This window comes from Kogia breviceps, chromosome 4 (genome assembly GCF_026419965.1).
Source record: "Kogia breviceps isolate mKogBre1 chromosome 4, mKogBre1 haplotype 1, whole genome shotgun sequence".
NCBI classification, from domain to species: domain Eukaryota; kingdom Metazoa; phylum Chordata; class Mammalia; order Artiodactyla; family Physeteridae; genus Kogia; species Kogia breviceps.
This window is the reverse complement of record NC_081313.1, coordinates 38,087,638-38,103,136: the sequence shown is the minus strand read 5'-3', so window position 1 is coordinate 38,103,136 and position 15,499 is coordinate 38,087,638. Positions and strand designations below refer to the sequence as shown.

Sequence of the window (15,499 nt, the reverse complement as noted above, 5' to 3'; positions counted from 1 at the left end):
ATTTATATTACACTTGCAAATGAGCATACATTTTAATCTTTTCTTTCTAAATAAATTAGAGTCAGATATGAGCCTTGATTCAGGGTTTGAATAGAGTGGCAGACTTGCTAATTAAACTGCTCTCATGAATGGCCTTATTCCAAAAACATCATATAGGAAAAGAAACACTGTCAATTAAAAATTGTAATGAATAAGAACTTAGGTCCCCCCAAAATAGTAATGATTTTGATGCACACATGACTCTTGAAAAGAGAATGCTGAGAGCTGGTGTTATTGTTCTCTATATAAACTTATTCATGTTCTTTTAATATAAAAGAAACTTCAAAGTTTGTCTTCTTTCTCAATATGAAAAAAAAATAAGCAGAGGTATTAGATGAAAAATATAAAAATGCTGGTGTGGCACAAATAAATGTAAAAAACGTTCCACAGTAGGAAATAAAAATATATATACTGCTGTTTTAAATTCTGACGCCTTTCTTTAAACATATTATCATTTGAATAAAATTGTTCCCCAAATTATAATATTATAAAGAGTTAAATTTTAACTGAAGGGAAAATTCTTTAAACAAATAGAAAACTTGCTTGCAAATATTTTCAGTGAATGAGCAGTGGTGAATTTGGCTCATATCTTGGTTTATGTCCAGAGAGAATATTATTTTCTTACTGAACATTATTTTCTTTCCATTGAATGAGAACAGAATTGTGGAGCTGTGCCATCTCTGTTGTTAAAATACATGTATGTGTACATACACACATATATGCACGATCATACATTTTGATGCATGAATCTATAGATATGTAAATTACATACTTTTGGGCAAAGCACTGTATCTAAGACCTAATTGTTTTTGTATATGGAAAAGTAACAGATTAGGAAACATCCCTCCCCAAAACATTTGAAAGTTCATACCGCTAATTATATAGCACATCAGAATGTGCAAACATTACACTTATTGAAAAGTATCTTATAGATTTAGACGCCATTCTAAAATGCTTTCAGTTCTATTTTTGTACCCTAAGATGTAGGTATATAATACCAAATTTCCAATTAAAGAGTTTAATATAAAAATATCAGCACAAAACTGTTTTTTCAATCTGTTTATTGTGTGAGGAACCCAAACTTCAGTTTAAGTGCTGTTGTAATTTTATTACTAGATTCCATAACCCTACAATTGATAAATTTTATACCATTTTAGGTATTTAATGAGAAACTTAGAAATACTAAGAAAAAAATCAGTATTCAAAGGGTTAATTTTGTTTATAATAACAATAAATTATTTAATCATCTTCTTCAGTTCAAAATCCAGCTTTGAACCAGAGGAAGGCTTTCAAATCATGTTAATTAAATGGTGGTCCTTTAACCAGTAGCAGTTTGATTACCAATTACTCGAAGGATCTCTTTGTGAATGCCTCCTTCTTGTGTGTTAATATTTGTGTCTCCCACTTGGCCATCTTCGTAGCTAAAACACAAGACACAGAAACATAAAACATTCGAAAAGAAGAAACATTCAAAAACATCCCCAAAGCATTTAAGACAGCTTAGAAATGCTGTCTGGTACCTAAAGTACAGCCCAAGGGAATCAAGAGCAAGAGACAGTTGCTTCTCAGTTGTGTTTAATAATGTGCTCACATTACTGAACACATGATTATTCCATGTCATGCGCTGATTTGACCCTTCCTTTTTAATTTTAACTTTTTAACCCCACATAAAGCATTGCCTGAGATGCGGGAAGCACCCCAGTGTCTTTGGCTCTGCACACATTTTTCACAGCAGTTGTTATATGAAGCCTGCTGAGAAAGAACATACTGACTTCAGTTTTATGTTCCTTGGGTTCTGGACTTCTTAACTCCACTCCTACTTCAATCATTTCTTTATTTTCTGATCAGTGACACTCTCAGAAAAAATCACTTCACTTTCCACCATTGCTCCTTTGCCATTCCTGCCTTCTAATTATTATTCTGTTGTAATCAGTGCTGTATTTTTTTTTTATCACTGGCTGCTCTATTTAGTCCGACTACAACAATATTCTTATTTATGCTGGTACTACACACAAGAATGCCAGTCTGCTAAGTTTAGCTAAGCAATAGAAGTGAAAATATAACATTAAAGGACAGCAATTACTAAGTCCTTTAGAAAGAAGTAATTACATTTTAGATGATAATTCATTTCCTCAAATAAACTTACTTGGGCAATAAGAATTTCCCAAGAATGAATTTTTAAACTTCCATGATAATATTTAGAGTAGAATAGGTGATGAATTAATTTTACTTCATAAAAATGACTTCAAGACAGAAGCTTTAGAGAAGTGGTAATTACTTCAAAATAGATAACCAGGGGTGTAAGCATAGTGTCTCAAAGATTAATGTGTGCCACTGTCTTTTCCTCACCATGCTTAAATTCTCCTGAAATAGCACAATACAGAAAAATGAAATAGATGACATATAACAATGAGAACTTAGGTCCTTACATAATCAACTACTTAAAAACCTAGTGATAGTTGCATCTATATCGAGTTTAAACTCCTAAGAAGTGGCCCAAGGTTGCCTACTTGGTTAATTTTCACCATGCAAATACACACACACATACATATACATAAGGCACCCAATGGTGAGACATTATTGTCAAAAAAAGAATGGGATATGTGGTACAAAGCCCAGGTGTAATTATTTTCTCAGGAATTCAAACAATAAGTGCTCTGTTACAAACTGGAGAATGTATAAAGTGAAATGCTTTAGACCTAGATCTAATCGGGTGTTTTGTAGCAAACTGTGTAAAGATATATTTTATTGGGCAAGTAAAATATGTTAGCCTGCTTTTTGTATAAATCCAGGCTACTCACTGGACCAAGGGTAAGCTAAGCCATCCATAATTCTGAGCCAAGGCTGGGGAAGCAACCTGGCTTGCAGGCTTGGCCCAGATGAGATAACGGTGTTTTATCAAACCAACTGGCCTACCACCTCTAGGATACAGAATGTGGAAAACAAAAGAGACTGACAAAAAGAGAATGAACCAGGCACAAAGGAAACCATAGTGCTTTGAGAGAAGTGGGAAGAGTGGCAGGTCTTAGAACTGCTTTGGTTCTTGATGGCTTCCCAATTTCTGATACCAGTCCACCATGTATCTCCATCCTAAGTTTCCTAATAGGTGTCTATATAAGATATTTTCAGCTTAATAGATACCAGCCTACATATTGCCATCTCTATTCTTTTCAATTTAAAGTTGACCTTGATTAAGGTAATACATTAAAACTTCTCATTTTTTCCTCAACCCACTGCAATTGTTCTTCAGATCCTATTACTCTACTGAAAAGTATGGACAATGGTTGCCCATGGCCTCCGAGCTGATAAATTCAGGAGATTGTATCTGCTATGTCTGCAGCATGTGAAACAGCTGACTGCTCTTTTTCTTAAAGCTATATCATCTCTTCCCTCCCTAGTTGGCCCTTTGATTATTAATTCTCAGTCTCTTTCATTGCATTCTCTTCCCTGGCCTCCCATTTCAATGCTGGTTTTATCCACAATTCCCTTCTCAATGCTCCCTCTTTTTATGATATGCAAACTCACTTTACTTTAGTCTGTCCCATTGTTGTAACTATCACCCACATGCTGATTCCTAAAACTGTATCTCCAGTCCTTACATCTTTCCCTAACTATAAATTTCCTACAGAAATCACAGAGGTGGTATATTCAAAGCTGAACTTAACTTCTTAATTCAAAACTGACTGCTCTTTTCTACTCTGTCAATATCTCAATTTGAACTACCATCATCTACCCACCCTACCAACAAGAAAACTTCAGTCATTCTTGGTTAATTCCACGTGTGCAAATCCAATACATCATCAAGTTATGTTGCTTCCATTTCCCTAGTTATTCCCACTTGCATCTTCTCTCCATCTAATACCATCACCTTCGTTTAGGCATTCATTGTCATTCATCTAAACGGGTGATTTTCAACTGGTAGGTTGTGTATAGTTAGCAGGCTTTGAAATGAGGTTGTCCAGGCTAGCATTTCCCAGTGAAATTAGAATAAAGTAGGACAGAGAGTATTGACTGCACCACACAAAGTAAGATTGTTCTTTCCCAAGTCACAATGTCAAATTCATTTCTTTCTGTAGTGAGAAACACTGACCTAGACTATTTGTAATGACATTATAACTAATAACATCATAACTTTCTAGCTCTATACTTATCCCCCCATCCCTCCTATAAGACTATTCTCTGCCCTGCTAGAGTGATGCAAATGGCCTTCACTTCACTTGCAGAACAAGATCCAATGTCACTGGCATGGCACACCTGGGTCCTTCATAATCCAAACCTAAACTTCTCTAGTCATGACCCGCCACTCCTCCCTCACTCTATTTCCCAGTCAAACAGAAGGGTTTGCTATATCCAAGAATTACACATTCATTGACACTTAAAAAGCATTTGAAGTTAATGGAGAGGAGATGAGACTCACATTCTTTAAATAAACTATAATAATTTATAGAAAGAACACAGGAGGAGGAGAGAATAAATAGCAAGAGTGAGAGATTGAGATTAAAAGTATTAAGAAAAATGCTTATTTTTCCATTGTCTATTAAGCCCATAAGGAAACACAACAGCTGCGGGCTGAAGGATAAAATCAGTCAAAGGCATTCAGGTGTCTTAAATTATGAAGCATATATAATAATAAAGGTAAAACCAACTACCATTTGAATTGGTCAACCAGCAGGGCTTAGATAAATGAATTACTAGTGGCATTAAGACATTTGTTACAATATAGCATACAGACTATTTTGCAGCTATTTATCGGTATTGCAGACGAACACTAAGTTGTTAACACTGAAGTTCACTTACGTCCAGGCAGCAACAAAATTTTAAAAAAGAAATACAGCAAGAATGATATCAATAGGGAAATGATACACTTGACTGGGGTTTTCTATGGAAGGAAAAATGAAACCATCTAAAAGAAGACAAAAATTACTTATGTTCCTAGGAGTATAAAAAGATTACTGAAATTTTTAATAAATAATAAACCAATTTGCTTTAAAAGCTATGAGGCAATAGATGGAATTTGGCTATCTGGAACTCTCTTGGGTATGTTAGGAAATTTCATGGATAAAAACTTAAATGTATTGGCAACCTTTACTTTCAAACTGATTATAGCAGCTCTGTGACAGTTTTAAGATTGGTTCACATACATTTGTTTTCTGACTCCCTAAATCTGGAAGCCAGAAATGATAGCACTGTTTTTCATTAGTCACAGAGAGGAGAAATTCACTGTGAACTGAATGATATGCAGCACTTCTCCAAAGTTCTTGTAAGAAATCTGATGCTGTAGTGTACCGTCTGCTTCATAGCCCGTGTATAAATCTGTCTTTTAATTTAGAACACTCAGTCTTTTGTCATTGCTTTCATTCAATATGTATTAAGTGTTTCTGCACAACATGCAAGATTCCCAAACACGGACAGAATTTGCATTTTACTAGGGGAGATAATAGAGTTACGCAAATAACTGGAGGACAAGGCAGCCTGGGTGATACAAAGAAAGGGCAAGCAGAACTGAGAGTAAAGACAGATATCCTGTCTGAGTGGGACGCAGGGAGAGGCCCCACGGAAAAGACCATATAGTTAAGCCTGGAAAGATTGGCTAAAGGCTGAGCTGGTGAGAAAGCCAACCGTTCCTACTGACTGAGCAAAGGCACATTAGTGGGGAAAAGAATTCCAAGTTTTTTTCAAGAAACAGCTTGGATAATAATTTTACTCAATCAGTGGTTTGTATGGGTAACTGAAGTCAAGTCAGATGGGCATTATATTGCAGAATGCCATGTTTTTATTTGTTAATAACTATCAGCCTGTATGAGCAAGGAATAATCAAACTCTCCTTTTAGAAAAATAATGTGGTATAAATTGTATGATCTTATTAACCATAGCTAACTCTAAGTGGGAATATGATAGGTGATTATCTCTCTTTTTGCTTACCTTTGATTTCAATTTCTGTACATTGAACAGGTATCACTGGTGTAATGATGGCGATGTTTAAAAAATCTGGCGTTTTAAAAAACAGGTTAGGAGCAATGAAGAAATCAGAAGCATGGAAAATAACTAGTAACCTTTTGGTGTACTCTAGGGGAGAGAATGATACACACGGAAACAAAGGTGTTTATAGGAGAAAACTGTGAAAAGATTTAACTGGGACCTGATGACTAGTGAGCAAGGAAAAAGGAATTGAAAACTACAGCAATAATGGGTTCCACTTTGTACATAATGATTTTAAGGTATTAGTGGACTTTGGGGGACAAAATATCCAGCAAGCAGTTATAAAATGGGCTTTTCATTCATTCCTACGTATCTGCCAAGCACTATGCTAGGTACGCAAACACAAATGAGCTGTATAGTCCCCGACCTCAAGAGGTATACAGAGTTAACGGAGAAGACAATACATAAGAAAGGACAATCCAGCAATAAACACATGCCCAGGGTATTACATAGTAACAAAAGGGAGCAGCAAAAGGCATCAAGGGAAGCTTCTGGGAGGAGGGAAGACATACATTAAGATTTAAAAGAGGAGTGGGAATTAGATAAACAATATGAGGGAAGAAAATGGAAGAGAGAATCCAAGATTAATGGAGAAAGGAAAGAGCAAGAGCACAGAGTGTGGAAATGCCAGCACACAGTTCAGGTTGTGCAGCATAACATCCTGGGGTGAGAAACAGCGGGCAATGAAAAATGGTGGGCCATACAGCTGGAGACTGGATCTCCTCCACCTTCAACGCAGTGGTATTGAAGGAAGAACAAAGCACCAAGGAATCAGTTGGTTCCCTTTGTAAAGGAGACTGGACTTCATCTTATAAGTAGTAAGCAGCTATCAAAGACTTTTAAGCAGGGGAGTGATGTGGCAGTTTCAATCTTGGAAAGAGATCTGGGTTAGAGACAGAGAAATTGGATTTATTATAGACTTGGGATAAAGTAAAGCTCCCGGATCATATCAGCTTGATGTCACACAATTTATGTCACTGAGCCATGACTGAAATGTCCTATCTTTTAACTTCATAAATAAGCTGTCTCCTTGCTATGTTCCCATTCAAACACTGTGTATCTTTTCCAAAATCATGATGCAAAGTATCTCTTATTTCATGTAACAGCCATGATACAATTATTTTATAAATTTTTCTTGTAGCTACCTTTTTAGATCTATTTCAAACTTTGACCTAAAATTAAAACAATACATATTCCAAAATACTTTCCTTTCTGTCTTCTTCTGTTCATTCATTAAAAATTTGCTGACAGGGGCTTCCCTGGTGGCACAGTGGTTAAGAATCCGCCTGCCAATGCAGGGGACACGGGTTCGAGCCCTGGTCCAGGAAGATCCCACGTGCTGCGGAGTAACTAAGCCCATGCGCCACAACTACTGAGCCGGCGGTCTAGAGCCCGTGAGCCACAACTACTGAGCTCACGTGCTGCAACTACTGAAGCCCACGTGCCTAGAGCCATGCTCCACAACAAGAGAAGCCTGCGCACCACAACAAAGAGTAGCCCCCTGAGCGCAGCAAGGAAGACCCAACGCAGCCAAAAAATAAATTAAAAATAAAACAAATTAATTTTAAAAAATTTGCTGACAAGCAGCTGTACATCAGGTACCGTGCAAGGTGATGCAGGGCACACAGGACAGTAAAAACGCAAGAGTAGGAGTCTGCCTTTTAGGAGTTCACAGTCTTGTGGAAGAGTCAGATACAATGAATAAATTGAATTTTAAATTGAAGTTCTGCACTGAGTTGTAGGAATACCAGGAAGAGAGATTAATTTTGATTAGGAGCTTCATAGAAGAGGTGGTATTTGAGCTAGACCTTAAAAAATAGAATAGACTTTAGATAGGAATTCCTGAAATTTATTTAGCACCGACATCTGCTGACTCAAGAATGTGAAAATACCCCGCATCACTTTTCTGCAGATTGTCTTGTTTTATTTGGTCCTTCCTGCTCCTAAATTTCTGAACTTCTTGAAATATTTTGAGAAATATATACCTTAAATCGACGTAATAGAGAAAATATGGAAACGATTCATTTGCAGATCTTCCTGCTCTAAATCAAGGAACCACTAAAGCATTAAACATGTAGGTTGTAACACCAGATAAGCAAGATACAAAGACCTGGTGGTTCTTAACCTTTTCTTGGTCCCAAACAGTTGAGGAAGAAGACACATTCCTATCTCTATGAGTTTTCACTATGGCAGTGGTGGGGGCAGTGTAGCATGGGGTGCCCATGGCACTAGATACACCTAATCTGTTAACCTGCCAAATCATCAATTACCTTCTCTTGGATTTTATTATTTATTCCTATTTATGGAAAATACCAATAGTAAGTTTTCCTCTCTAGCTTTAAAATCCCCATTTCATAACATTTTTGTTGTATATGACTAGAGCACCATACGTCTATGTGGTTTTCACACCCCCTGTGAAACTTCTGGCCCTTTTTAAAATAGCTGCCTTATTTCTACATATTGACCTTAATGTCTTTGTACATGTGTCTCAAGGTCAGTAACGAAGTCAAGCTCCAGCAACAATTCCTAGACCCTCAGAACTGTCTGGAATCTGTTCTTAACATCTGAATTATTACCTTTTGCCTGAAGCACTTATATTTGATGAAGTTTATTCATTTTTGGAGTTTTCCAACAATTTTTTTTCAAACTTCTTATTCTCTTATTTTTTCCTAACAGATATCTTCCTTTAAATTTCACTTTTAATTTTTTCTGATACCCTGCTCTAAAGTTTCCCCCATTTTTCTCTCATTCTCTGTTATTGTTTACTTATTGGGAAGAATGTGATTAGGATAGTATATGACTGTTTTATTTATTTATTTAATTTTATACATTTTATTATCTCCACTCTGGAAATCAGATTAGCATAGAATTTATATAATTTTTAATATTTTCAGTTAGTAACAGATGAAAAGGAGGCCTCACCCATTTATATCCTAGTCATCAGGGAAAGCATCTAACTTTAGAGATCATATAATGTGGTTAAAAAAAAGAAAGGATGAAATAAGAACAGGAATTGAGTTTCTGTCTGATTATGGTATATTTGTGATAACTCACTTCTTTCTCCTCCATTTATTCTTTTCCTAGATAGTGCCATTCACCAGGGAGGCACATCACTAGCAGAACTCTGTGATTATATCTTTTATAAAGAAGGAAAACTGATGGTTGTAATTAGAATGAACATTACTGAATGGATTCTCCTTTTCATGTGTTTTGAATCTTATCAATTTTCCTTAATTAGTTCCTTCTCTCCTGAGGTAGCAGGAAAAAAGGATGAAGTCTCATTTGTGTTTATAAAGGAATGAAAATCATTACCTTAATAGAATTTTCTCCTTTGCATTATTTGGAAAGTATCTGAGTGTACTGAAGGCTTTTTCTTCTCTTTTCTTCAGATGGTCTTTGCTCACTTTTTTCTTATGAAATATAGAAATCCTTCTCTCCAGTCAACACACACATACACACACCCACACATATACCTCCACTGATTTAGTTTACATATAATTTATGTAAAACTGCAAAGAAATGATACTAGAAATGTTTACTGCCTAATTCCATATCTAATGTTATTTAGCTCAACAACTATGAATTTTAGCAAGACGCTAAAAGGAGCAGATTAACTGATTAACGACAAGCCAAGGAAAGGCCTCTGGAGTTACTTTTCCATGGAAATCTCCAGCTCACACAATGAAATAATTTTGTGATTGGAGGTGTCTTTTAGAAGGCTGACCTTCTAACAATGGATAAGAGTCAGGATGTGCAAGAAAGAAGAAGGGAAAATATATTCAATGAGTGCCTTTCAGTGGAGACCTGCACTGTGCTATACCTTAATCTGAATCATAACCTTAAAAATCAGACAGCTATCCTGGGAGCCTCCAGAGCCATGGCTGTACACTTCTCTACCTTGCCTTCTGCCCCAGGAGGGTGACTTCTATGGACTTGGTCAATATGCTCCCTTGCCCTCTAGTTTCTGGTAGAGTTTAACCAATGGGGAGGGTGAAGTCAAGGTTTTGCTTGGTTCCAGCCCCACAAGGTCACCTTGGGCTGCCTACGTCCCTGAACTGAAGCCCATGACTCCTGTCAAAGCTGATGAACTAGAAATGGCTCTCCTACCAGGTTCTGATAACTGCTTTGTATTCTTATCTTTTTGGACCTGAGGATGTATAATAGCTCTGGTGCTACTAGATCCAGGTTACTGTACTAGACCTATGATTTCCCTATAATCACACTTTTGTAAGTGATCTAATTGTGAATGATAGAAATTATCACGTTTCTTAAGGGCCAGTGGTTTCTGTTGGGATTCTAACTGATACCAGTATATTGTTCTACTGTATCTATTGATGATGTTATATTGCGTCTACTGAGGAAGCTTAGAGAGGTTATGCAGCTTGGCTAATGTCACCTCCCTAATAACTGGTGAGCCTAGATAGAAACTGATCAAAAGCAGCAGGGTTCTTTTTACTATACTCATTACTGTCTTGCCACTAAGAATGAAATCTATAGGTATATATATGTCTCATACTATGTAATCTATATATTAATATGTAACAAACACAAAAAATAGATAAATACATAATATATAAATCTGGATCATAAGAAAGTCACACTTTTCAGACCAACCAAAAGAAAACCAGGCAGTTCATAATATTTTCATTGTGAACCGTTAGTCAATAAGCTAATAGATCAAATGCTGCAGATGTAGCATGCTCCAGCTATGCTATATATTGAAGTAATCATGATACAGTCATTTTGACATGGCTTATAAAATAAGTCAGTGCATTTTTCCAGCTTCTTTTTAGAAAGCTACATAAACGTACAAAACAGATATACTCAACTCTTCCTTGAGGTCCTTTCTGTGACAGGACCGTGGATGCGGAAGGCTCAGGCGTGGGAAAAAGTTGAGAGTTAAGCAAGGTGGGTAAAAATCAGACATTTACTCATTTACTTAGGGAAGAAAGATACCACTCTTGTATTTTGATGCAGATCTTATGCTATAGCTGTGTCAAAAAATCCACATTAACATTCCCTGCATTGCCAGCCTATATCATATGGAATGCAGATCAATGTTTTATAGGAAGAAGACTTTCTCATTATTGTTTTCCTCATTCCAAGTTCTAATATTTTTTTAATCTATAAATAATACATGTGTATATTTATGTATGTGCATATATCTATCTAGATACATATAAGATCTGTATGTATGTATATATACACTTATATACACATGTATACATACATACACACAGATAGTGGTTAAAGAGACCATGTTTTTCTTCAATTCTTCTAAGTTAATAGCATTTAAACACCCCCGTTTTTCACAGCTTATTAAAATAAAACAAAAACATTGAGTTGATGAGAAAATACCTGCTATATTTTGGCAGCTAAAGTGACCAAACAGTAATGTAGTCACTACTACCTCATTTATGGAGAAGACAGTAACATAGGATTTTGAGTTTTTACACTTACACAAAAAAGAATCGTGTGCAGACATGATCAGTATTTGGGACGACCCATATCTCTCCGTGTTTGTGCAGGTCAGGTGAGGTGATCACTGTAAATGGAAGAAAAAATTAAAGAACTATATATTCTAAGTTACTATATCCCTTCTCTTAGAAATCTAAAAGCAAAAATGCATGCACAAATTAACATATGAAAAATGTTTCTCTCACCTTATTAAGCTATCAAGAAATGTAAATAAAAATAGTGAAATGCCAAGTAACAATTTTATGTCTGGAACACGATTAGCATAACAATAGGAAGGAAATCAATTTTGTGTTATGGTGGCAAATAGGTCCTGACTTGGGAACTATGTAGAAAGCAACTTAGCGTCCTCTATAACCATCAAACGTTGAAAACTTGAAAGACAGTAAACAGTGGCTACTGAAACTCCCAACACAAGAAGAAAAAAATGAACTTTTAGCCGAAGTCAGATTTTAAAGCAAGAACAAAGGAAAGTATATGACCTTGCAAATCGCCTATCAATTTTCTGTCCTAGTTCAGAATTGAAGAATAATTTCAGTGTAGGAACGAGAAAGACCTACTGGGTTATCTACTCAGCACTTCGTTCATCTTTCAGATTTTTTATGGTATTATACATTCAGAAACCAACATAAAGAGGAAGGGGTATATTAACAAAAGAGACAAGCAATACTTGATCAGAAAGAGATAATTACTGTTCTGAAATATCTGCCAAGAATAAAATATAGCACTATTTGAATTCCTGCCAATTCTGCTTCCTGGTTCTAACCTTTATGATCTCTGTTGTAAGTATTTTCCATTTGTGCCCTTAGAGATGGTCATGAGGAATAAAGCTTTCACTAGTCCATTGTGAGCATTTTGTAAACATACTTAAACTCTTAAATACAGATAAGAGAGAGAATTAGTGCTATGAGAATTGTAAAACTTTCAACTTACCTTCACATAAGGCTATGCATTTTAAGTTACGGCTTTGCAGGAACTGGGATTGCTGTCCTTTTTTCTGTGACTAAAGTCCAAAAGAATTTTAAAATTAGAGTAAAAATGGGACAGTCACTCAAGTGAAAAAAAAGAATCATCATTAAAAAGTAATAGCCACTAAGATAGCGCCAGAGATTTTAAAAAAGGCCTATCTCGACCAGCAGCAATATCCTTGAATTCTCTCTTAATGTCAATCTATATTTGTTATATCACTTAATTTCTGTACATAATCATAATTAAATTACTCTCAAAAATAAGCAAATTAAAAAATATTAAATTAAAGTTCAATAGCCTCACAACATAGAATTAGAACTCAAATTTATTTTTACCAGAAGCCTAGCATCTCTATTTAGAGGGAAACAAAATTAAAGTTGCATTATCTTTTCAAACATTAAAATGAATTATTCTAGATCATCTAACTACCCCAAACAAACCCATTTTTATAGCATCATTAAGTCACAGAGGTTTCAGAAACATTTCATGTAGAAAATCTGGGGTTTTGTTTTTGTTTTCAGACACTAGACTAGCTATACTCTTTTTTAAAAAAATCTAAAGTCACATTATTCATCAGATGGATTTTAATTTGTCCAGAATGCTTGTTTTCTCTGAAACAACAAGGGATTTGTGCTTGCCCTTTTCTGTGCCTGGCGTGTTCTTTCTCCCAGAGAGCCATATGGCTCGTGCACCCACCACCTATAGGTCTTTACTCAAATAGAACCTTCTCAGAGCATCCTCTCCTGATCACCCCATTTAAAATTCATTCGAGTTCCATCTTGCGTCCCATAGCATTCAACATCCCTTTCCCCTGATATTTATCTGTAAGATTTACCACCGTCTAGTATTCTTTCTATCTAAATATATATTTAATTTATTTATATCCACTCAGAATGCAGACACCAAGAGGATTTGTCTATCGCTGATGATCACTGTAGCCCAATACCTAGGAGATCTGTCCAGCACTCTCGTAGAAGTTCAACACATACTTATTGAATATTTATTGAATAAAGGCATTTTTAAGGCGAGTTTCATTCCTGTAGGAGTAATGACCACTTAAAATAATTCTGCAGATTTAAAAAGCCTGAGTAGTTATCGAAGTCTTGCCAGCTAAGGGAGCTAAAGTTCACTCATCAGAGGCAGTCACCCGATTTGCTACGATACCTGTGATGTGTTGCTGTTTTTACTGCTTGAAGTTGGCTCATCCTTGGCTGACACCTTCTGCTTCTTGTTCATCCCTAAAAACATCAGCAAAATCATAACTTAGGGACAAAGCCGTATGATGCAGCTCAAAATACAATCCATCTACACTGCAAAGTTCCACTTTAGGCAAAGGTCTGACAGCATCAGGCCACAGACCATCACAAAGGGCTCCTGAAGGAGCAGCTGCGCCCAGAGCAAGCAGGGTGGAAAGTTGGTGGGTTCTGGAAGTCCTGGTCAAGTTACAAAGTAGAAAATCGTTTGTTTTCCTTTGCAATGAAAAGAAGGCGAGGACCTTCCCTTGCATAAAATTAATATAATCAGAATATTCTTAAAACTTGATTTTAAAAGGCGTTTAGGACCTAAATTTCATTCTTACCATCTGGTGACTAGAAGAAGATAAGGGGCGGAAAATATGAACAATTTCAGAAAAATATATTTATACCGCAACTTAACTTCATGCTCAATTCCTGTAGAATTTACTATTCCTCCTAATAAAGGAAAACTGTGTAAGTCCTTTCGTCTATGATACTCGCAAGTCTTACCTTACCCTGTTAATGCCATGGCTTTTTACTGTGAAATATTTCAGACAAAACAGAACTAAAATTCCTGTCTGTTTTAGAATAGCTAGATTTGTAGCTATAGTGTATTTAAAAATGCTCATCTACTACCCTGAAGTTGAGAAGCCTGTTTGTTTGTTGCTGTTTCAATAAAAAGCTTAATGAAAATGGGGCAAAGCCTATGGACCAAACTGCAAATGGTGTGGATGCAGGCACTTTCCAAGGCAGACATTCCCGCAAAGGGGCAAAAGTGGGTGCGGTCAAGGTGAGGAACAGGCGAAGGCTATTACGTGCAGAAAGACTGTTCTGCTCTCTAACTCCTAGACCTGAAGCCCTCCAAACCAAGTATGAAGCTACTTCAATGTACTGTAGCGGTTCTTACATTTTTTTTTTTTTTTCAGATCAAGGACACTGAAAGAATTGGATGAAAGCTATCGACCCTCTTTCCAGACAAACATTCACACAGACTAATTTCTCATTCATCTGAATCCCTCACAAACCTTTCCATGAACCCATCTAAGGAGTCAGTACACCCATATAAGAAGCAGGAAATCACAGGACTTGATGTGTTGTGTTGTCCTTATCTATGCTGAGATTGTATTTATTAAAAATGGTTTGATATTACTTTTTTACTGTGCTCTGTTTTAATAAGATTTAGAGTCTGATTTAAGCTGATTCTGATCATCTTTCCCATTGAACTACATGATTTTATTTCCTAGACTATCTTATTCTTCTGATATTTATTTTCCTAGCTTTATTTTGGCATACTGCATTTTCAAAGATCACTGCAACAATATTTCTCACCAGTATGTTTTTCTACAATGCGACTGTGCCACTCTTTCATCAGGAGATGGAGTCTAGTTCCCAAGCCCCTGGATATGGAGGGGCTTGTGACTGCTTTGACCAATACTGTACACGGGAAGTGGCGCCACGTGAGTTTTGAGGCTGGGTCAGAAGAGGCATACAGAGCCCATCTGGTCCTCTTAGGACATGTGCTCTGGGAAAGGTAGAGGTGGAACACTGAGAAACCACTTGCTGTGGCTGAAAGAGTGTGAACTTGGGCAAAGAATCAGACAGGTAAGCCTGCTCAATGTTCACCTAGTTATTAGATCTCTCTAAGTCTCCTTTTCTATAATATATGGATCTTAAGACTTACCATCCAGGCACCATGTGAACAACATCTCCTGAAGTTGTTTAATGGAATCATGTAACCCCACACAACACAAGTACATAAGCAAAACCAACTATATATGCAGGTATACGAATATAAAAGCCTT

At 36.3% G+C, this 15,499-nt stretch overlaps 1 protein-coding gene across 2 annotated transcripts in view; it reads right to left on the bottom strand.

Annotated features, from left to right (window-relative positions):
* Positions 1–1,263: 1,263 nt before the first annotated feature.
* PARP8 (poly(ADP-ribose) polymerase family member 8) overlaps positions 1,264–15,499 on the bottom strand; it is a 176,949-nt gene continuing 162,713 nt past the window's right edge. For both annotated transcript variants that reach the window (XM_059060782.2, XM_067030963.1), the window contains 4 exons: positions 13,627–13,700; positions 12,427–12,496; positions 11,479–11,563; positions 1,264–1,460 (listed from right to left, as the gene is read on the bottom strand). In XM_059060782.2, coding sequence (XP_058916765.2) covers positions 1,358–1,460; positions 11,479–11,563; positions 12,427–12,496; positions 13,627–13,700 — 332 coding nt within the window. In that variant the 3' untranslated portion in view covers positions 1,264–1,357. The remainder of the gene's footprint in view (positions 1,461–11,478; positions 11,564–12,426; positions 12,497–13,626; positions 13,701–15,499) is intronic.